The sequence below is a fragment of the Lithobates pipiens genome, unplaced genomic scaffold, assembly GCF_037356315.1.
Source record: "Lithobates pipiens isolate NorthernLeopardFrog02 unplaced genomic scaffold, aLitPip1_a1.2 Scaffold_16, whole genome shotgun sequence".
NCBI classification, from domain to species: Eukaryota; Metazoa; Chordata; class Amphibia; order Anura; family Ranidae; genus Lithobates; species Lithobates pipiens.
In genome coordinates, this window is record NW_027507748.1 from 105,002,936 (window position 1) to 105,027,476 (window position 24,541).

Sequence of the window (24,541 nt, forward strand, 5' to 3'; positions counted from 1 at the left end):
TGATTTTTTTTTCACTACCCATCGGGGAGATTTCTCCTCACATCCTGCCTCAGGAGACACAACAGCAAGTTGCACATAATCTCTCCAAAACAAGGGAAAATCCTCTCTTAGTTTTCATGGGAACAGATGTCCTCATTGGAATATTTCTTCTCCCATCCTGGGTCAAATGTAACATTTTAGATTTCCCATCACTTTGTCTTCTGGCTCATATAGAGTGACTCTTCAGTAAGGATGAGCTCAGGCGTGTTTGCATGGTCCACGTGCAGAGCCCGCCAGGATGTCGGCACAGCGCTGTGCTAATCACAGGCAGTGAGACATTGCCCCGATGCATGGCTGCAGAGATCGGGCAATGTCTCACTGCCTATGATTAGAGCATCGCTGCGCTGACTTCCTGGCGGGCTCTGCACGTGGACCATGCAAACACGCCTGAGCATATCCCTACTCTTCAGACAGAAGACACAACCAGCAATCTAAAAAAAACAAAAAAAAAACAAAAAAAAACGTACAGGTTCCAACAATCTATATTTTTGGATATTGATACACTAAAGGCCTGTTTACACCAGTCCGCTTGCTAAAATGTGTGCAGGGGCTTGTGTGGGTTGTGTAGGGGCAGATTCAGGTGGAATTGATTGGGCCACCCATTGTCCTCTATGGGGAGGAAGATGTCAGCAAACATGTGTCTATGGGTCCATTTCCATCCTACTGCCCCATAGAGTAGAGTGGGCTCCATCCTTTTCCACACTGCATAGCGGAGCAGAAGGGACCTGTCATCCCGCTTGCTCAGCGGGGATCAGCAGAGAGATCAAATACTGAGCAGGTGGACTCCGCTCGGACGGATCCGCCCCGTGTGAAAGGGGCCTTATGCAGCGCACTGCAACACCTTAAGACACTTTTAGGATAGATTTGGACGGGCATCTAAATCCACCAATCCTAACTGCAGGTAATCACTGGCTGTGTAAACAGTCATGGATAGCTTCAGCCACTGTCAGCATGTCATTTTTTGTATAGGATGAGCATCCACAGCTATTTATGAATGTTCACACAGCCAGCAATTACTGATCTTGGCTGGGAACACAGAGTGCCCAGTCGCTGGCTACACAAATGGTCATGGATAGCTGTGGCTGTTTTCAGCCCGTTATTGTTTTGAATGGCCACAGCTCTTCGCACACACCTGTCACTCCAGCTGCAAAAATCCACGGACGCTTACCGCTGCAGTTTGCTGGGTGTGCTACTCGCTCGTGTCAATGTAGCTCTATGCAGATCAACGTATATAGGAGGAAATTTATTAAAGCTGCTGTGCCAATTTTCTGGCGTTAATTCTTCTTCATATGACATTTTAGGTTCTAAAAGTGACTCGTGCACCAAGTTCAGGTAGTTGTAAAATTCACCACTCTTATGCCGTGTTCCCACGACCGGACTTTTCGACAACAAAGTTCAGACGGAACGAATCCGTTGGACAATTCGATCGTGTATGGGCTTTATCGGACCTTTTCTGTCGAAAAATCTGATGGACTTTAGAAATAGCACGTTTCAAATCTTTCCGCCGGAACCAGTTCCCATCGAGAAAGCTGCTCGTCTGTATGCAGGTCCGATGGCCCGACGACGACGCAAGGGCAGCTATTGGCTACTGGCTATTGAACTTCCTTTTTCTAGTTCCGTCATACTCCATCACATTAAACGATTAGACTTTAGTGTGATCGTGTGTAGGCAAGTCTGTTTCAGCAGAACTCCGTTGAAAAGTCCGTCAGAGTTCTTTCCGATGGAAAGTCTGGTCATGTGCGGAATTACACTGTGGTGCACCGATTGCTCCAAATTTAAAATAAAATACAGAGTTTGTGTTCTGAGAATGTGGAGCTAATTAAGACCAACTCTCTTCTGGCGTACAAAGAGAAACTGGCACAAACAGATTTTGCGAAAACGGTCTTGCATGCATTCGAATAGTGGCACAGCATGTACCAAATTAAAATGCATGTTCTAGACAAGCACATAAAATGCGCACGCTGCACCACTTTTAGAGCACATTAGAGACACATTCACAAAATCTGTCTGCTCCAGACTATGAATTCCAGGAATAGAGTGTATGAGCCCCGAGTGCTATAGTGTAAAGTTGACAGGTCCCTAATAAGTCTATATACAGCTAGATCATCCTGTGCTCTGTAAAGTACTAAAGTATGTCCAGAGTACTGCAGCAAACGAGGGCGTTTAGTATTTGATGAGTGACACTATCGCTAAGAGTCTGGTGTTGAAATAAAGTGCCTCTAGCTCTAAAGGCTGGTCTGTATAAAAGGAGGACACACACCATGGTGAATACTAGGTCATAGACAATGATGAAATGCAGGTGCTGTAATGGCTAATGTACTGTATAGCTGCGTGCCACATGTGGGGAATAATGACATTACATCACCAAAACACAATCTGGACGACACCATCAAAGTATGATTAGATTATCTGGCCTGCTCACACAATCCAGCGTAACAGGAAATCACCATCTGGTTTGCAGATAAGCCCCTGGGGGAAACTCTGACTAAAGAAATACTTCTATTCAAGGAATAAAGGTGGATCTATCAGTAAGCTTATAACACCCTCTGCATCAATGTTCAAGTCCTACACATGTATAAAACTACTAAAACAGTACCCAATCCTGCATGCACGTTTTCCTCATATAAATACTACACCAAGTAATTTTGCATTTGCGGCTTCCTTCGACCACACATGCCCCCTCTCTCTCAGACCGACAGGACACAATTGTCTGTGTGGCTCGTCTCTACAACCATACACCAGGATGGTCGACAATGAATGGGCAAAAAATGTCTACCCAAGAATGACTGGGGATAGATCTGCCTATTCTCAAGTCCATTTCAGCCCTTCCAGTACCACAGCGTAATCTAGTTATATGTGGTAATAATACATTTCTTTTTTATCCATAGATAGCGGCACAAATCCCAGATAGCAAGCAACTGAGCTGCAAGTTTGAAAAGAACTTGCTAAGCTATTCCTAGACTTGCCAGGCTTCACAAGTTTGTTGCACAATTGCAGCAAGTCCACATTGCATGACTCCATATCAACTCCAGCTCTTGCTGTAGATTCACCACTGTAACTTTGCTCTTGCTAGAGACTTGCCACGTAAATTTGCTACAAATTGGAAAAGTGTCAACTAGAACTTGTGCTTTTAGTGTTCTGCAAGTGTACAAAATGGCAGTGAAAAATTGCACATTCACAAGACTTACAATTCAACACTGCCACATATATGTGAAAAGTTATTTTTTCCATCTGGGATGGAGTTGTGAACCACGAAAAAGGTGGAGATTTCCTTTATGGAGTACTCTATATTAATAACAAGATCCTCTCTTTGCTGCCCATCCCATTCCCTTAATAGCCCAAACAGTAGAAGATGTCACAAAACAATTTATTTTTCTTGGAGAAAACACAATTTGGGACACAACAGTCAGAAATGTAACCATACGCAAGACACGCTTCGCCTTTCAATGCACTGAGCTCCAACGCACAAAGTTTTGCAGTGCTACATTGCGGGTGTTTTGTCTGCTGCTTCAACATTGCCCTAGGGGTCTATTCAAAATGAATTGCACCACAGTGGTTGGGTTTTACTGTGCATTACTGTAATGTACCAATGTGAAAGGGGCCTGAGTGTCTAAGATAACGTGATTTCTACCGAAAGTTAAGATCAGAGTCTTCCCCTTCAGCAGAAATCTGTTGACCAAATGCCTAGGTCCACATGCCTGCTAAAGTCTGGCATGCATAGGCCGAATATCAGCCAGTGTCGACCGGTTGAACATAACCGAGGGACGGGGTTCTGTAGCCCACAGATGTAAACTTGTCAGAACTGACAACATTTCTTAGATTTTCAGTGCACTGGATATTTATTATTTAAGACTTTTATTAGCATTATCTAACAGGCCAAAAGGGACAAACAAACACTTTAGAGTGGAACTACACTGCTGTGGGCCCCCAGAGCTCTTGCCATAATGTGCAAGTATGTATGTTAGGGCAGGTTTACCTGCTTGAGTGCCCCTCTGCAACGTCTGCACTACCTTCTGTTGCCGAGTGTCTACCATCTTCTCCCAGGCTTCTGTCCTCAGCCATTGGTCATCCACAGATGGCATCACGCATTATTCTGACACCCAGGTCTACTGCAGTGCGCATGCGCGATGGCCAGTATCCAATTAATAGAAAGAATTTTAGTCAGAAGGTGAAAAGGTTTTTTGGCAAAACTAGACATACTCAACCCACTAAAAAAATTTTTTTACTTTTCTTACAAATTAAAACTTATCACGAACAGCTCAAGAAAAACAGTTTATGGGGGAAAAAAAGTAAAGAACTTGAAGGCTATGCTGTGCTAAGACACTGCTTTTCTCGTCATACCCCTTGGGGTAACGTGACCTGGATGTATTATACAACAGCAATACCTATAGAACGTCATTCCCTGAGGTGATGGGAAAAGTGACAGCTGCCACCCCGGCATGTAAATTGCAGTATAAATCAGAGGGTGAATCACCCTGACAGATCTTCATCTGGTGATAAATACAAGCACCTGCCCTTATGTGATGTGAACAGGCTGCCTGACAGCTGGAATCTCCACTGTACTGCAATAATATACATTACCCCAGCCGTGAGATAATTTTCCTGAAATTCCTGCAGTTAGAGGAATTTACAATTAAACAACATTTTAGCGTTACAAAAGGAAAATGGCTTACCCAAGTTTCATTACCGCTTGTGTGCCGTATGCCAGGTACGGAAAATTCTCAGAGTCATGGAGCCAATATGTCTAAAAAGTTTTAGCTTGCGTCTAACCTTTCAGAGCTTTTTCATTTCTCTTTCTTATGGAAGCATTTATTTTTCCTTGAAACAGCTGTCTAGGGAGAAAATGTTACTTAAAAAAATAAAAAATGAAACAAGTGCCTCAACTATATCGTTGTGGCACATCTTCAAGCTCTTTTCTCCATAACAATTGTAGAGACAGCACGTCAGTGCTGGGTAACAGCTCTCCTCAGACTCGCCTCCATTAATTCTGCAGGGCGTTTCTCTAGGTTGCCATATCTGGGCTGAATGTGAGAGAAATCAATCAATCCCCTACCCACACCAACAGTGTGGATGGAGGAGTCTCCACTGCTGGTTACTGTCTTTAGGCAGCCATGATACGATAGGATGCAGTTACTATTTGGCTGATAATTTTGCATCCTGCTCAATTTTTTAATTGGCTTTTGCCTAGCCAGGTGTTGCTTGCAGGGCCAACCCTCTATGGTCATTATGTGATGTAGTCCAGCCATCTATGGCTTATGTGATGTAGCCCAGCACATGACTCCTCCAGCACTACAGAAAAGGCAGCTGGTGATGTCACTGAGGCTGTTCTTTAGAAGATGTTGGGAGGGCTGGGGCACAAAAAACTACTTACCCAAAGATAAGATGTAAAGAGAACCTAGGTTTTGCATATGCGGGTCAAGGCAACAGATACATTTTAAAGCCAACCCACCAGTAGCTTATACTTCGCTTTACTACCCCCCCCCCCACTTCTTAGGTGCCATAATAACGAGAAGAAGCCAACTATCCGGTGTGAAGAAGGTGAGGGAGGTGCAGGAGTTCAGGGAAGGTGAGCATTAATATAGATATTTGATGGTTGCTGTTGTAACCTCCTGTAAATGCATTTAAGCCTCTGACCTAGGAAAAGTATGAAAATCAGGAATGTCAAAGAAGGCCTTACATGCATACTTTTTTTGAGCCAGTACTGAAGAAAATAGTCAGTGTGAAAGTCAGGTAACTAAGGAGTGGTCAGCAAAAGCGGACTCCCGTGTTTTTCTCATGATAGTTTACCATTAAAGTGGTTGTAAACTTCTGAAATAAAATGAACAAAGTATATCCTTCTAAAGGGTGTACTTGCCTTGATCCAAAGCACAGAATGCAAGTTCTGTCTGCTCTGTCATTCCACTGCTATCTGCATGAGTCGCTTCTAATGGCGCGTACAGACAATTGGACATTCCGACAACAAATCTGTGGGGGTTTTTTTTCCGACGGATGTTGGCTCAAACTTGTCTTGCATACACACGGTCACACAAATGTTGTCGGAAATTCTGAACGTCAAGAACATGGTGACGTACAAGACGTATGACGAACCGAGAAAAATTAAGTTCAATAGCCAGTGCGGCTCTTCTGCTTGATTCAGAGCATGCGTGGAATTTTGTGCGTCAGAATTGTGTACACATGCTCGGAATTTCCGACAACAAGCTTTGTTGTTGGAAAATTTGAGAACCAGCTCTCAAACATTTGTTGTCGGAAATTCCGAGCATAAATGTGGTCGGATTTTCCGACAACAAGCTCACATTGAACATTTGTTGTCGGAAATGCCGACAGTGTATATGCGGCATTATACCGGGAAATTTGTCTGGTTCAGTAGGAACTGGATGAATTTCGATCCATGTATGTCCATGAGAATCCAACCTATTGATCAACTTCTCACAAAATGGGACTGCTGGAACATTTTTGTACAATCAGCACTGCGGTGCTGTTCAGTGTATTCTGACAGCGGGTAGCTGGAGGAGTATCCCCATTATCAGAGGGGAGCATACAGGGGCAGCTTAAAGCAGAACTTGAGTCATTTTTTACACTTTCCATCTAGTAAATCCTCTGCCCCTAGCGGTTTTAACTTTGGATAGTAAAACCATTTTTTTTCTGCAAGTTAATACCTTATACAGCACACTCTCTTTTTCTTGTCTGGTAAAAAGCCTAGGCTTATGACATCACGCACAGCTCTCTCTCTCTCTGACTCTAGAGAGAGTTTGCCAGAAGGGGGGGGGGGGGGGGTGAGTCATAAGAGGGCAAATGAGAACTGCAGAGCTGGAGCTGTGGCTTTGTTTGACTGTGTAAATCCAGGAAGTAAACAGGCAGCAGATTCAGCTGTCCACAGTTAAAATGGATGCAGCCAGACTCAGTGGAGGGAGATTTCTACAGCAGCTTTCCTCTCACCTCCTTCTCCATTGATTTTACAGTATAGCTTACCTGAGCCAAAAAAAAAGAAAAAAGAAACTCTGCTTGGGGGGGATCACTGCACTATGGGAGCGTTTCAATGAGGGCTATATTAAGTTTGAATATCCAAAACCCTTTGAAACCTATGGATTTTCTAAGACTTCTTATAGGATTTTTCTTGTATGTTTCCAGACTTAATAAATCTGGTTGAGTGTTTCACAATACCTATGTGTACTTCTACCTAACTTCACAAAGCTGATCTGCCAAAGCGCACAAAGAACAGTCTTCATGCAGTAAGGATGCACTCCGCCATACTGTGAGCCAAGCTTCTGCTAGTCGTAGCCGGAATATCTAAGTACCTGGAAACAGGACTGCCCTGCAGCAATATAAATGAGGTAGTTTGCACTCTTGCATTCAGTTTCAACTTTGTACAATTTCTTCCTCCAGGTGCTCCTCTGCATCCTAAAACACTACAAGTGCAAAGTGCACTTGAAATTGCACTGAAAATGCACTAAAAGTGCACTTGCAAGTGCAGTCACTGTAAAATTGAGGGGTAGATCTGAAATTAAGGGAAAGCTCTGCTGATTTTATTATCCAATCATGTGCAAGCTAAAATGCTGTTTTTTTATTTCCCTTGCATGTCACCCTCAGATTTACAGCGACTGCACATCCAAGTGCACTTTCAGTGCAATTTCAAGTGCACTTTGCACTTGTAGTGCAAAGTGTATCTGCCTTCCATAAATAAGCCCCATAGTGTTTGGGTAACTTTTTTTCCGAGCTGTTGGTACAAGTTTATGTATAGGACTGTGGTAAGGGCTCCAACACAATGTAGCCTATTTATATAAAAATCTCAGTCTCAGCATTCACACAGTCTTAATAATTCACAAAAATTAGCGACGTTTTTATTATCTCTATGATCGCAAGCGCCATCAAATGACTTTAATATGGTATTTACCTGATTAAGGCATTTTAGGAAAATAACGCATTACGACAACTAGATGGAGCTGACAATCATAGGAAATAACATATGAAAATTATTTGCAACAGCTGTGCAAGTGCCCAGACATTCACAATTTGTTTTATAAAGAGACCCCAATGTGTTGATAGCATATAAATACCATAAAGGAAGAACAATATAAAACTTCCAACACTAGTAACACTGACACAAGTACTAGTTCTTTATTTATTAAGGCACCAGTGGAAGCAATAAAAGGGGCAGCAGCAAAAGATAACATACACAGTTTGTGGCTTTGACTGTTTTGGTATATCCAGCAAGAGAAAACAAATGGGAGGGATGCAGAGCTGCTGAGAGTAGTTGCAAGACACTCTGCAGCTCACATGTGCCTTTCTTTGTGGGCTCTTAATTGATGGAATGTACAGTCCGATACTACGTCTTTAATGCAAGCAAGATACTGGCATTGTTATTGGACACATAACAGGGACGGTAATAACAAAGGTTTGAGCCTGTACAAAATAGATCATCATTGATGTGGCTAGGGCAGCATGCACTCTGTACACAGCCCTGGGATCTTTTCACAATGTTCTATGCATCCTCCTTATAGTGTTACTTCTGATTTGTTACCTAGGTCGTAGAATTTGTATAGCACTCTAGCTAGGGGCATAATAAGTACATTACTGTGGGATGTTGAAAACCAGTCAAGGGGTCCAAAAGAACCTGAAAAGCTAGAGCACATGGACTTCCACTGTTGTCAATAGCATTAAAAGTTAGGTGCCTACCCTAAAGCCCCATACATACGGGCCGATTGCTGGGCGGCATTGGCCAGTTTAATCAATACTGGCCGACCTTTAGCCCGTGTGTTTGGCAGCCGGTCCGTCAGAAGCCAGTCGTTTGGGTAACGGAAAAAAGCTTATAGTATGTACCAGGCTTAAGTTTAATAAAAGGCATACATTTCTATTGGAATTGCTCTAGCACTGGTTACAGACACCAGTAATACCAGTTGTAGGCTCTTCCATTATTTCTCCACTCTAAGAAAAGGACACGATTTTTCTCATTTTGAGAGGTTTTTGCTGTTCTAGAGTGCAATCGTGTGCATTTTAGGCAGGCCAAGGTCAACTTAGCAAAAAAGTGATGTAAGGAAAAGCCTTTCAACATATAAATATTTTTTTAAATCTTGGGTTAAAAAGAGGAAACCAGGGTGGCTGAAACCAAGGTATTACCTGCCAATGATCTCCGCTCTTGTGTGCTGTTTTCCTATGTATTCAGTATCGGAACTGCAATAACCTGATTAATGAGCAGAGCCTCATTTTCCACAGCTTTTTTACCTTCACAAATGCACCATGTATTTATCCAGTTTAATGATCCTTGAGATCATATAATGGTTTCTATTCATAATGCAAGGACACATTTCATTCAGAATCAACATCATATATGACATTTAAGCACTTGGAGTTGAAGTTCTTTGACATAAAGGATGCAATTTTGCACACAGCCTAATACATTATTTTGCTATATCTAAACCAGTAACATTAGAGATGCGTACATAGGTTTTGATAACTGGAAGAGTTTTCACATTCGAACATAAGCTGTATTTTCCCTTTTCAAAATATCGTTTATTTTTCACTGGTTAAAAAAATTAAAAATACAATATAGTTTAAGGACATTACCTATATCAGAGCAAACTTTAACCAAACTACAGTTACAAAAAAGAGCCAAAATGGGGCAAAAGGGCCCGGTCTATTTTCTATATCAGTTATTCGCATTGTGTGCAGGGTGACCTGGCAATATTTATTTTGACATGTTCCCCAACTTGTGCAACGAATGCTACACTTATGCTTAATGCTATGTATAAAAATATATTTTAAAGAAAAGGAAGTATACAAATGATAACAAAAAACTACCTATATGGTCAGCTTTAGCCAATATAAAACTATTAACTAGTATATACTGACGTATAATGATACTACAATGAATATTTCTAACTAAAAAAAAATGTTAACTAGATTATGCTATGGGAAAAGGAGTAAGTTCATGTTATTGCACCCTTGGCTCCATAAATGTTACCAGTACAGTAAGTCCCCTACTTACGAACAAGTCGTGTTCCGGGAGCTCATTCGTAAGTCCAGCAAGGATCAATGCATGCAGACAAAAGCACTGATCAATGTGTTCTGGCGGGGGAAGTCCCCCCATCAGAACACAATGGCACAGCTGGGGAGATCGCTGCAGCAACATTGCTTGTGTTTGTACTGCGATCTATCAGGTTTTTATTCGCTCAGCCCTCTGGGTTCAATGAAAAAAAGCGTTCCAACACACGTTTGCATCTTTGAAAGTTTGCAACTTGAAGGTTTTTATGTAGGGGACTTACTGTAGTTGTGTGAGGCCAAGACTGGTCCAACTGCTCTAAAGGGAAGTGATTACTAAGCATCCAAACCAAAACCTAGTTTACTTTAATAAATATCTATGCTGCATAGATATTAAAGAGAAAAAAAAACTTTTTTTAAATTTTCTATTTTATTTTTAATAAAAGATTTTGCTCATTTAAACTTATTTTCCCTTTTCTCTTTTCTAGGTTAAAAAAACTGATTGATCAAGAAACAACTTACCAGTCAAAAAAAGAAAAAGAGAACCACAAGAAAATAACCAAACTTCGAGATGAGCTTACAAAGCTGAAATCGTTTGCATTAATTGTAGTCGATGAGCAAGAGAGGTTGACGGAGCAGTTACAATTACAAAGTGTCAAGATCCAAGAGTTAACATTAACTGCCCAAAAAGCACAGGATAAGCTCAACATTGTAGAAGTAAAGGCAGAAGAAGAGGAACAAAAAGCAAACAGACTTGAAATAGAACTTCAAACTCAGGAAAGTAAGTTCTTCCAAGAGCATGAATCCATGATGGCCAAAATAACCAGCGAAGAAACCCAGAACCGCCAACTCAGAATAAAGCTGGCAGCACTTAGCAGACAAATAGATGAGCTTGAGGAAACAAACAAGACTCTGCGTAAAGCAGAGGAAGAACTTCATGACCTAAAGGAGAAGGTGAATAAGGGAGAATGTGGAAACTCCAGCCTTATGACAGAAGTGGAGGAGCTGAGAAAACGTCTGCTTGAAATGGAAGGCAAAGATGAAGAGCTTATGAAAATGGAGGAACAATGCAAAGATCTCAATAAGAAATTAGAAAAGGAGGCCTTGCAAAGCAAAACTCTAAAAGTAGAAATTGACAAGCTAAGCAAAAGGATTAATGACCTGGAGAAATTGGAAGATGCATTTAGCAAAAGTAAACAAGAATGCCAATCCATTAAAAGTGCCCTGGAAAAAGAACGAGCCAACAGCAAGCAATTGTTTAATGAGCTAGAAAGTTTAAAAGTTCGAATCCGGGAGCTGGAAGCTATTGAAGTAAGGCTTGGGAAAACAGAAACTGTACTCAAAGAGGATCTCACTAAATTGAAAACTTTAACAGTGATGCTTGTGGAGGAAAGAAAGACCTTTACCGAAAAGATCCGACAAACTGAGGAGAAACTCAAATCAGCCAATTCACAACTACAGCAGGAGCAAAACAAAGTGACATGCATTACAGAAAAACTGATAGATGAAAGTAAAAAATCTCTTAAGTCCAAGACAGAATTACAGGAAAAGCTGCAAACTGTCACTAAAGAAAATGAGGAGCTAAAAAGCAAACTCAGAGCGGAAGAAGAAAAAGGTAACGACCTTATGTCCAAAGTGACCATCCTCAAGAAAAAATTGCAGTCACTTGAATTAATTGAAAAGGAGTTTCTGAAAAACAAAATGAAGCCAGAAAATAAGCAGTCTGAAACACTGTACCAGGAAAACAATAAAATCAGAGAACTTAGTCAAGAGGTTGAAAGGTTAAAACACACACTAAAGCAGATGAAAGCAATGGAAGACGACCTCATGAAAACAGAGGATGAATATGAATCTCTGGAGAAAAGGTATTATAACGAGCAGCAAAAAGCCAAAATGTTTTCTGAGGAACTTGAAGTAGTAAAATTGGAACTAGCAAACTATAAGATGGCTGAGAAATCAGGATCTTTCCAAGAAAAAATTCTGTTGACTAAGTTAAAGGAAGAAGAGGCAAAGTCTGGCCACCTTTCAAGAGAAGTTACAGCCTTGAAGGAGAAGATCCATGACTACATGAAAACAGAGGACACAATTTGTCGTTTGAAGGGAGATCATTCAGTTCTTCAGAGGAAACTCATTCAGCAGGAAAACAGAAACAAAGAGCTAACTAAAGAAATGGAAAATCTATCCAAGGAACTTGAACGATATCGTCGTTTTAGCAAGAGTTTGCGGCCCAGCCTTAATGGAAGGAGAATTTCAGACTTTCAAGTGTTCTCAAAGGAAGTGCAGACAGATCCGATATTTAATGAACCGCCTGATTACAAAAGTCTTGTTCCTTTGGAGAGAGCAGTCATAAATGGACAATTATACCAAGAAAGTGACAATGAGGATGATGACACACAAGATGAAGACTCCCCTGTTGCTTTCAAATATAACACATCCAACAACAATAGCTTAAATAACAACAGAAAATTAGTATCACCATGGACAAAATCTAACCAACAGGCACAAAATGGTAAAGTACAATTAAAACAGAATGGAAATTACATCCATCCAGGAGATATGGTCCTCACACATACACCAGGTCAACCATTACATATCAAAGTCACACCAGATCATGGACAAAACACAGCCACTCTTGAAATAACCAGCCCTACCACAGAAAACCCACACTCCTTTACAAGCACTGCTGTGATACCAAGCTGTGGCACTCCAAAACAAAGGATAACAATCATTCAAAATGGTTCCTTGACTCCTGTGAAGTCAAAAGTAACAGATGGATATGTCACACCAGATCAAGTGGTGTCCCCCTTTACAATGACTTCTTTTGTAAGACCTAGGTCACCTGACTCATGTGGTTCCATAACTCCAGACAGAACAATGTCCCCAATCCAAGTACTGGCCTTAACCAGTTCTTCAAGTTCTCCAGAGCGTGTACTGTCACCAGAGCCAATGGAAGTTGGGGGAACTCATGCTGTTTTTCGAGTATCACCCGATAAACAAGCTGGATGGCAGTTTCAAAGGTCAAACAGTTCTAGCTCAACTTCAAGTGTCATAACTACTGAGGACAATAAAATTCATATCCATCTAAGAAGACCTAGCAGTCCTTTCACTCCAGTACAAGAGAAAAGACATTCACTAACGAATGGAATTCCAAGTAAACCCACAAATAAAATCACCAACAGCATTACTATAACCCCAACTGCTACTCCACAATCACGGCAGTCACAATTTACAGTAAGTAATATCCATACCTGATCTATCCCAAAAACCCACTCCTACCCAAATCCTCTAACAAACCACCAAAGTTTTGCAACCCTAAACAATTGTAAAAACATTGTTTTAAGGAGATCTGTTGTGCATGACCGGAAACACGAAACCAATGTCTGTTCCTATGTATTATTTTATTCAGGTGTGCGTACACATTGTATGCTTTTTCATTTACAATATCTGTATGGACTATATGTTTTAGTTTGCACATGTATTAAATACCTTAATGTATTATTTTTCCACAAACACTGTGCCTAAAGTCATTGTGGTAAACCTAAACTTCATAACATTTTTTCTTGGTGACTTTTGCTTACATATAAAACTTGCACTTAACTGTCCATTTTTTTTGCCTGGCATACATTCATGGTTAAAATACTCTTAAAGGTAAGAATGTGGTTACAATTCTTAGCACGGTATAATACCCCAAATAATTACAATGAGGGGGGCCAGAAAATATATTTATGTGATATGTATATAGTAATCAATTTATTCACATTTAAAGATATACTACAGATTATGTCGAAAAGTTTGTGGACACTGCTTCAATTTTTTTGAGTTCAGGTGTTTCCAATAAAGAATACAGTTAATACTACAGCATACAACAAAGATGTATTAGACCATTGAGCACTTTGAACCTTTTGGTATCTTTTCCACCAGGACTGAGCCCCTGCGCACAAAGCCAGCTCCATACAGACATGGTTTGTTGAGTTTGGTGCAGAGAAACTTAAGTGTCCTTCACAGATCTCTGCCTTTAAACCTACTGAACACTTTGGAATGTATTGGAATGCAAATTGTGAGCCAGGTCTTCTCATCAAACATCAGTTTGACCTCACCATTGTTCTTTTAAATAACTGGTTATATATTCCCAAAAACACACTGCAAAATCTTATGAAGGCAGTTATAGACGTAAGGGGCATAGGGGTGGGGGTTGCTATATTGTTACCTATGGCATTGGAAGGGGATGGCCAACAAGCTCATATATATATATGTGATGCTCTGGTGTCCACAAATATTAGGCCATATAGTCTACATTAGACTTGTTCTTTGGCAGCTACTGGCTATGGGTTATAAGGACATGTTTACTGTACTGTTCACAGTGATTACTAAAGACCTACAAGGCTGTGTTACACACTTTTTCTAGCTTCTTGTGGCACTTCTGGGTGTTTATTTTGCCCCTAAAATGGCCAGGATTTTTAATGTTTAAAATTGACATTAAAAATGTAAGTGTATTGGCTTCTTTCAAGAGTTTGTATTGATTTAAAGTGGCTTCATCACTTAAAAGGAAAAGATGAAAGAAAACTGTTACAAAGTATAAAGTGAAAAGAACGTAAAAGGCTCCAACACTTCTCCCTCCTTCCATGCATTATTATTGGCTAGTAGTTCGCTCATCATAGTGATGGGCCAATTAAAACCTGTAAGCCCTTGTACACACGGTCGGACATTCCGACAACCAAATCCGACGGATTTTGTCCGAAACTGTTGCATACACACAGTCGAACAAAGTTTTCAGAAAATCCGATCGTACTTAACGTGATGACGTTATTTCGTTAGGACGGGACTACGTTCACGCTAGTAGCCAATAGCTTTGGTCTAGGAATTTGATCTGAGCATGCGTGGCACTTTGTGCGAACGGAATTCTCTACACGTGATCGCACAAAGTCCGATCGGATCATGTTGTCAGAAAATTTTATAGCCCGGCTGGAAAACTTGGTCCGTCGGATACTCCGACGGAAACAGTCCGATGGAGCCCACACACGGTTGGATTATGCGACAACATAGTCCTATCGGATATTGTCCAGCGGAATGTCCGACCGCGTGTACAAGAGCTAAGGAGTTGTAGGAAGCAGACAAGCTCTGACACTACCCAGCAGTGTTGTAACTGGTGTGTCCATTTAGATTCCTGCACTATATACCTGCAGCAGCTTTTTTTCTTTTTTTTTAATTGACAGAGTCACTTCAAACAGTGATAACAGTAAATGATAGGAACAAGGAGAGAGGTGGACATACTGTAAAGTCGACCATAGATGGATCAAAAGTCAGCCGGTTCCAACTGAACTTTTGATCCATCTATGACAGGGTCTCCAAACTTTCTAAACAAAGGGCCAGTTTGCTGTCCTTCAGATATTTGGGGGGCCTGACAGTGGCCAGCAGGAATAGGAGTTTATTTTAGGCATTAGTGGGATTAAATAGTGTCCTATCTTTGGTATTAGGGGGAAAAATAACGCAACATTGTTGGTGTCAGTGGCAAGAATTATGCCCCATTGTTGATGTCAGTGGGCAGAATAGTGTCTCCCATCAGTGAGATGAATAGTGCCCCAAGGGCCAGATAATGACAAGCAAAGGGCCACATCTGGCCCCAGGGCTGCAGTTTGGAGACCACTAATCAATGGGCAGGCTGGTTGTACTGAAGTCAGTCTATCGATCAACTTCTGTACAACCAGCCTGTTTTTGTGCAATCACTGTGGGTGGCTATAGCTCCCAGCAGTGTTCATTGTATTCTGATGGGAGGAGGGGGGACCTCCCGCTGTCAGAATACAATAGCACAGCGGAAGGGACAGCAGAACACAGTGAGAGTTGATCGGGAATCAAGCAATTTTCTTTCCTTCAACCCATAATTAACCACTTGCCAACCGCCCACCATTGTTATACGTCGGCTGCTTGAAGTGGAATACCATTGTTATGGCAGCAGCTAGCTGCTATAACCCCAGTATCCACTTCTTCAGTGGGCGGTCGGCTTTCAGATAAAAGTGGTCTCAGCAGTGGATTCGCCACAAGATCATTTTTAATTGGTGGTGGGAGAGGGGCCCCCCACCTCCCGCCGCACTCCAGTGACCTCCTTTCGCTTACTGGAGCTGCCGGCAGTGGCGGAAGCCATCTGAACCTTCTCCCTGTGTGGTATGGAGCTGAGTGAAGGGAAGATGGCCCCTACCTGGCTTCATACCATTGCAGGGCAGAAGCGACATCAAAAAGTCACTTCCACCCATAGCTCTTAAAGGGACATTTTTGAAAAAAATTATTTTCAAAGAAATTTTTTTTTTTTAATTGCATTTTAGCGTAAATATGGATCTTTTTGACCCCAGATCTCATATTTAAGAGGTCCAGTCATGCTTTTTTTATATTACAAGAGATGTATGTTTGGGGGTTCTAAGTAATTCTCTAGCAAAAAAAAGTTTTAACCGATTCAGCCCCGGAAGATTTTATCCCCTTCCTGACCAGAGCACTTTTTGCAATTCGGCACCGCATCGCTTTAACTGACAATTGCGACAACATGCGACATTGCACCCAAACAAAATTGTCGTTCTTTTTTTCCCACAAATAGAGCTTTCTTTTGGTGATTTTTATTTTTTGCGCTATAAACAAAAAAAGAGCGACAATTTTGAGGAAAAAAAGCCATATTTTTTCCATTTTGCTATAATAAATATCCCCCAAAAATATATTTTTTTAAAGAATCAATTTTTTTCCTCAGTTTAGGCAAATATGTATTCTTCTACATATTTTTGTTTAAAAAAAAAAAAATAAACGCAATAAGTGTATATTGATTGGTTTGCGAAAAAGTTATAGCATCTACAAAATAGGGTATAGTTTTATGGCATTTTTATTATTAATTTTTTTTTTTTACTAGTAATGGCATTTCAATCTGCGTTTTTTAATCAGGACTGCGACATTATGGCGGATACGTTGGACAATTTTGACACATTTTTGGGACCATTGACATGAGCGATCAGTGCTATAAAAATACATTGGTTACTGAAAAAATGTCACTGGCAGGGAAGGGGTTAACTGTGTCCTAGTTTGTGTTCTAACTGAAAGGGGGTGGACTGTGTAGTGGAGATGACAGATCGCTGTTTATACTCTGTATGAACAGACGATCTGTCTCTTCTCCCCTCAGAGAACCAAAAACTATCCAAAAAACACTGGAAAAATTGTGAAGAACAATCTATTGATTTATAAAAGTGTTTGGTAACTATTACTATCATTTTATGAGGTATTAAACCATGATGGAAAAGAGCAATTTGTCCATCTGCTTTTTTTTACAATAATTTTTTTATATACAATTGTGGGCACACACACCAAGTTATCAGGATACAATGAATATATGAAGGCAATTATTTTACAAGAATGGTTGGCTATGCTAACCAGATATAAATAAAATAAAATAAGGTAAGTTACTTATGAAACAATGATTTTCTTGATTATTTTGTGAATATCTATTATTTATTCAAATGGGAGAATGACATTTTTATGCCAGACTTTCCTGCCATATGCTCCAGTTTTCATTTATCTTAAAAAAAAAATTGTCAACCAAAAATATATATTGTATACTGGGTTCAAAGATTGCAGAAAAACAACCATGAGTTGAGTTGTGGGAGGGACCCATTCACTCCCTACAGAAAACTACAGGAGGGGGTGGATACAAGACCAGTCTACCTGCACAAGGAGAGAGAGTAGCAATAATGGGTCTTAATGCAGTGGCAAAGTTTCACACTGGATTAATGCACAGATCTGGAAGAAATACACAAAGCGCACCAAAAAAAAAAAAAAAAACAAGTTAGAAACCCCATGACTTTTTTTTTACAGAAATACCCCCTGATGTTTTAGACAATATTTGCTCACCGTGGATTTTAGCTTAAAATCAACCAAGTTGACCCCCAAATGGGTGTGGCATTTTATAGATAACACACCTACTTACATTATTCCCTGGAAGTAGAGATGATGATCTTGGTTGCCTCTGAACACATCTCTAGCCAAACTCTGAACGTGCGTTCTTTTTTTTCCCCCAATAAACTGCCGACCAGGTCATTTCCACCCCACATCTCATGAAAGAAGCTCACATAGAAGCTCATCAGGGTAAAAAAATGAGTTCCGAGTTTGAAGAATGCCCACGCTTATCTTTACCAGGGAGAAGGAGGGAATCGCCAGTGAAATGTCTCTACTAAAATTGTATAGACATTCTATTGTGCCAATTGTTGGTGGAAGCTAATTAACCAACCTGTGCTTTTTTCATTTGGTGTGAAGAAAATAGACTAGCCAATGCAAACTTGAAAGCGCTCTGTGACAATGAAACCAGCATAATTATATCAGAATTACAAACAAATGATTTGTAGTTATCCGCTTTGCAATTATGGAGAAATCAAACTCCAGGATTCATTTTTTTTCATCTTGGACAGAAAGAGAAAGGGTTAGAACCACTGTTGGGTTTTTATTGTTGCTCCTGTACCCATTGGGAAGATTTGGTATATTGCCAAGTGATTACTGAGACAAGAAGATAGCAAAATCTCCAACACAATGGAAATGTTTATTTTTAGAATGCAGAAGAATGAGAACCTCTATCAGGACACTGCTGTCAGTGAGAGGGGATCTTATTTATAGGAAAGTAATGCAAGCCATCGATAATGCAATTTTCTTTCCTGCGACCATGGGTTGCAGGAAAGAAAATCAACAGTCAGTGTTGATGGGGGAATCCCTCCCACAGCACTATTGTGTTCTAGCGGCAGGGAACCTTCCCTGATGGAAGAACACAATAATCAATCACTGCTAGCAGCTATAGCCGCCGGCAGTGACTGCATGCAAAAAAATACAACAGGTTGATTATACAGACGTTGATCAATGGATGGACTTTAGTACAACCAGCCTGCCCAGAGATGGATCAAATCTTGGCCATTCTCTGCTGAACTGGCTGAGATTTGATCCATCTATGGCCAGCTTGAGTGACAGTAAATTCCCTCCACCCCACATAAGTCTTGGTCCCTGGCTCAATTCACACTATTTTGTGCATGCTAACACATAAGTGACTACATTTTTTACTTGTGTTGACATGCAATGTATTAAGGAAGCCCATTCACCTTGAATGAACTAAATCAAGCCCCTTTGGGTAAAAAAAACACATCTGCCCTATTTTCGGTCAGCATGGGGCACTGAAATGCACAGTGCACCAACATGTGTTGTGTTCCATTGAAGAGCAGGTGGTTCGAATCATATAGTCCCACAGGGAGGAACTCAGAATGAACAGCAACCACACTGCCACACACATATACAGCATGTTGAAGGAAAGGGGTGAATCAAGCCTAATAAAAACCTTCTTCACATGAATCATAATTAAAAATGAGCTTTGGCTAGAGTTGGGCTTTTATCGCTGATGATTTAAGTTTACTTTTGTAATAAAACTTAAGGCAGACCTTTACCCACCAGATACACTGAGTCTTTTTCTGGCTACCATTCTCTCCTAAGCAAGAATGACATCTCCTCTGCAGAAAGCCTCCCGAGATGTGTACGTCACATATCCAAGGGTGCTTTGCGTTCCATTCACTACAGCTGGAGGTGGACAGAGCTGCAGGACATCATCAGGGTGCTGGATGCCTGAGCCAGGAAGAGGTAGCTGGCACCTGATGATGTCCATAACAAACATGTCATTATGGAACATGGTGTGTCACAGTGGTGCAGCGAATCACAGCATGACATTGCTAGATTCCCTGGGCAGTAGAGTGCAGGAATTGTGCATTACACAAAAAAAGGCAAGAGGAGGGGAAAAATATTGGGGGGGGGGGTGAAGTTCCTCTTTAAGAAGCACCCAACACTCCTTTCATCCACAATAGAAAAAATAGACAAAAAGACTGCAGATACAGGCACTCTTCAATATGGAGGCTAGCAATGGCCACCCCTACATTTCTTCCATGACAGCTTTACTTTAAATAAAGGTCACTAGCTAAGAGAAAAGACTTACATGCTTCAATAGGGATATTGACGTATACAGAAACGTGACTTCAGTACAAAAAAAAACAAAAATTTATATAGTTCAATTCGACAAACATTCCATTGCGAAAAAAAAGTTGTGAGTCATTAACCAAAATTTCCGATTTTTTCGTTTTAACAAATAATATGGAAACATTTCTTCAGCTTATTCAAACAGGCCCCTTGAATTTACATCAATTAGGTCCATTGGCGAGGGAAATCTGGGACATATTTGTGTAATTGAAGCAGATGATGCAGTTGAATGGGTGCATAAGTGGAATAACCTCATCACGCAGACATCTGGGCTACGGCAGAGATATTAACACACTGCTCCTGTTAAAGGTTATTTATCTTTCTAACAAGGAATGATACTGCCTCGTACTTTCCAACTACATTATACTAATGACGACAGAGCTACTGGAAGGGATAAACAGGCTTCTCTTCTATGGATTTGATGCACTAAATTCTGATAAATCAAACATGCACATCAAATGAGAAAACACGTATGACCCAGACCAAGATTCCTTGGCCTTTGTATTCTTCTACAAATACAAATTAGTTATATCTCATGAAAATTTAACGCTGATCTCCAAGCGTGATCTTTATTGCCTACATATATTGGTCATGGTTGACTTAAAATGATTGTAAACAATCACCTTGAAAACAACCCATTCCGTTTAAAATAATAAGGAAAGGCAAAACATTTATTTATAGATTAAAAAAAACATTATAAATACCCTTTTCCTCTTTTTGATAAGTGGTCACATTCCGTCTGTTTTCCGATGCATAAGAGCTGGGGGGAGGAGACAAAGCAGCACACTGAGATTCCCAGTGAATGGCTGTGCAGTGGGGGCGTGTCAGGATAAGTCTGATCATTGGAGGATAGAAGGTCGAGTTCCCAGCATAGCTAGAGAACTGAATACAGTGTGCTCTCCTGCTTAGTGTGGTCAGGGGACTGGGATTTCACACAAAGCAAGCAATACAAATAGAACAGGAAACTTCTTCATAGAAGTACATGGTACAGCAGGTACATATCAGGAATATGAAATGTTGGGGCAACAAACACTTTAAAGCAGAACTCCAGGCTCCACCCAAAAAAGGTCTACTGTAGCTGCTGACTTTTAGTTTAAGGCTGGGTTCACACTGCTGCGGGGGGAGATCCGGATGTGATTCGCACCGCAAATCACATCCGATCTCCGTAGCGATGCGAGTTCAGCCATACAGATAGTATGGCTGAATTCGCATCGCTCCCGCAGCAAACTCGCACGGGACCCTTTTTTTGGTCCGCAACAGAATCGGATCGCATGGGGGTTCACACCATGCGATCCGATTCCTGTGCGAGTCGGCAGATCGCACTGCGATATGCGGACGGATCTGGGGGTGTCATTAACATATCATAGACACTCCCAGCCGTCCGCATAGGGCAGTGTGAACTGCCGGCGGGAGTAATGCGATGCGGGAAAACGCCGCGGATTCGCGGCGTTCCCGCATCGCAGCGGTGTGAACCTGGCCTTAAGGACACTTATCTGCCCCTGGATCCCGCAATGTCCTCACCCGAGCGGATTCTTTAATCGGCTTTGGATGCAGGCGCTGGCATCTGAAGTAAGAGAAATGGGGAGTGAAGCAGCTTTCCTACTGCGCCTTGTGAATGGTCCGTTAGTCTTCTGGGACCTGTGATGTGAGAAAACTATGGGGGAAGAAGGGGAACTGAACCGGAAGTGGGAGCGGGTACCTGTCAAAATTAGGTACTTGCTCCCCCCCACCAAAATATGCCAAATGTGGCAGTGGATGGGGGGACGGTGCAAACAAGTGGAGCCTCCCCTTTTGAGTGGCGCTCCGCTTTAATGGGTGTCTGCATACGTCATACCTGATGAGCAGCTGAGAAGCTGAAAATCACTGTAGCAGTTGGTGCAACTCTAGTGACAGTCGCAATCTTCCTGTACAAACATCTTCCTCACTGCTCTAAGGACACAGGGGAGTTGGTCACTTGGCACAGTGCATTCAATGAATACAAGGCATTGACTGATTGGACGAGGTGGAGATCATGACATCAACACCTCATCTGACCACTTGGTCCAATCAGAGAAAGTCTATTATTCATTAAAAAAAATACAAGGTGATCCGTGAATGGCAACAGGGTAGGTACAAGAATTAGACTTTGTTTCAGCTTCTTGCAATCCCCCATGCAGCACAGCTCCGACTGAAAGAGGGAGAAGCAGCACAGGAGGCAATGGGAGGAGAGGAAAGTGTTTTGGGCTTGTCCTGTCACTGTTTAGTCACAGGCTGGAGGAGGGACAAGACTTTTAGCAAGTAAACCAGTTCCCTGCTATGTATTTCATCTGTGTATTTCACTGTTTGCCTGCAGTTCTGCTTATAAATATGTCCATATCTTCATACCGATATATTATTTAAGGTTCAGGGGTACAATCAAGTCAGTTCAGTGCCTTTGGCACAACCTAAAGTTCATTTCAAAACCAAACAACATCACAAACAACAACTCTGGAGACACTTTGAGCCATTTCAGCCATTGCCCTCGCCTGCGATGATCAGGCAATGTGATGAATGGAGGAAGGAACTGCAGTGACCTATTTTGTTTCCTATGTTGCATTATTATTCCCTTTATTTCTTAGCAACCCGATTTCTGCTAATGTTCCATTTTAGCAAAACACTTGAAGGCTGTAAATATTTTTATTCAGCGAGGGCAGGAAGACCTTGGGGTATATTTGATAACTTCTAAGTAGTCTACAAAAACAGATGTTGTTTGAAAATCCTGCTTAGCAATTTAGAACGCATTACTAATAAAACAATTCTAAGAAAATATCTCGTAAAAGACGGAACTGTGCAGAAAACAGCTTCTTTGTTTTGGGGAAAAGAAATCACATTTCACAACCCTTATGCTTCGCTGCCTATAACGCTATAAATTAGATCCTAATAGAGTAGAACTATAGTCTTCGCTCAGAAGAATGCAGTTATTTTCCTACCCTTTTAAGGGTCTATTAAAAGTTTCTATTGTTGATTGGTCACCACTGGGTGCTTCTTTTACCAGAAGTTTTGACTAGCCTCCTGCTTGCCACTAGCCTATATCGAAGGTCTCTCTACCTTTTTCAATTATCGGTTCACACTACATTATGAAGGATCCATCAGGAAGTGTGAAACCATCCTTTAGCTATGTATGAGACGTGGCAACCAGGTGGAATTGGCAATTCTTTTTTGCGATCTCATAAATAGCGTACCCGAGGAACATGAGAAGCCAGCACGTGATCCAACTTTTTATCAAACAGTAAAGGTGAAATAAACCAGTTAATAAAATCCATGTTGATCTAAAGTCAAAACATCCCCCCCATTTTGGAATTTTGGATAGGGTAAGGAATAGGTAGAACTGTCCATCTGTTTTATTTTTATTTTTATCCATATATGTCCGATTGTAGGGATTTCCCTTCACCTCCTTCCTGAAAACACAAGAGTAAATGAGAAGATCCCTCATCAAAAGGACCTTTTAGTTGTCATCGAAACAAGTGTCCCCATTGGAAAATCCCTCCTCTATTCTCGTACTTGTGACATCTCAATATCTTGGATTTCTTGTTACAGTCTTGGTGGCAGGGGTTCCAACTTCTCAACACTATGGCCGCTGATCCCCACTGAGCAGGCAGATGACAGGTCCATCTCCACTCACTGTTCACAGTTCCACTCTCCTCTATGGGGAGATCGGGTAAAAACAGACCGCCTGTCCGTTTTTATCCAATCATATCCAATCTGATCCGCCAGTATCAAAAATAGGACCACCATTCGTCTGGATTTGGTGGACAGGATTGAATCGGATGGCGGCAGGTGTCAGCGGACATGTCACTGCCATAGGCGTGAATGGAGGGTCCAATCGGGTCCACCTGAAAAACTGACAGGCGGACCTGATTGGACAGCCGTGTGAAAGGGCCCTATATCTATCCGAAATAGAAATTTGGCTGAAGGAACACTTTAAATAAAAATGCTGGTTGAAATAAATGCATTGCTCTGTAGGATGGTACTCCTCATACCCTGACTTCACTTGGCGCAACACCTCTCCCCAGCTTTCAACATCTTTGCAGCTTAGAACTGTGCATTTGATCTTCCCCAACTCATAATTCCAGAATTGTGTGGGTATCAAAAGAGGCTCTGCTTTAATTCTAAATAGGGGATGGATAAATTATTATGCAATTCAGGATCCAGCATGATTTTTATTTTATTTTTTATATAGGAACCAGCTCCACTCACAAAATAAAGAAAACCTAAAAATGCATGCACAGTGTTTTCCAGGTATTCCAATGGCTCTAGTTCACACCATGCAGTCAGTTTCTGGTCAGTGTCCAGAAACTGACCGGAACTGACTGTACTGGTGCAATGAAACTGCACAGATCTGCATCTGGTGTGAACTGGCCCTAAATGGACATAGGGGAAAGACGGATGTACATAAACAGGTACAACGTATGTAGGAGGATTTGTTTTATCTGTTTCACTTGAGGCCAGTCACTTTAGATTTACCAAAACCATATAATATGAG

General features: G+C 41.2%; 2 protein-coding genes across 3 annotated transcripts in view; one reads left to right on the forward strand and one right to left on the reverse strand.

The window, feature by feature from the left end:
* CMSS1 (cms1 ribosomal small subunit homolog) overlaps positions 1 to 24,541 on the reverse strand; it is a 483,211-nt gene that overhangs the window by 428,515 nt on the left and 30,155 nt on the right. The window lies entirely within an intron of this gene.
* Positions 1 to 24,541, forward strand: part of FILIP1L (filamin A interacting protein 1 like) — a 407,450-nt gene that overhangs the window by 366,946 nt on the left and 15,963 nt on the right. For both annotated transcript variants that reach the window (XM_077480193.1, XM_077480194.1), the window contains one exon: positions 10,503 to 13,245. In XM_077480193.1, the coding sequence (XP_077336319.1) occupies positions 10,503 to 13,245 (2,743 nt within the window). The remainder of the gene's footprint in view (positions 1 to 10,502; positions 13,246 to 24,541) is intronic.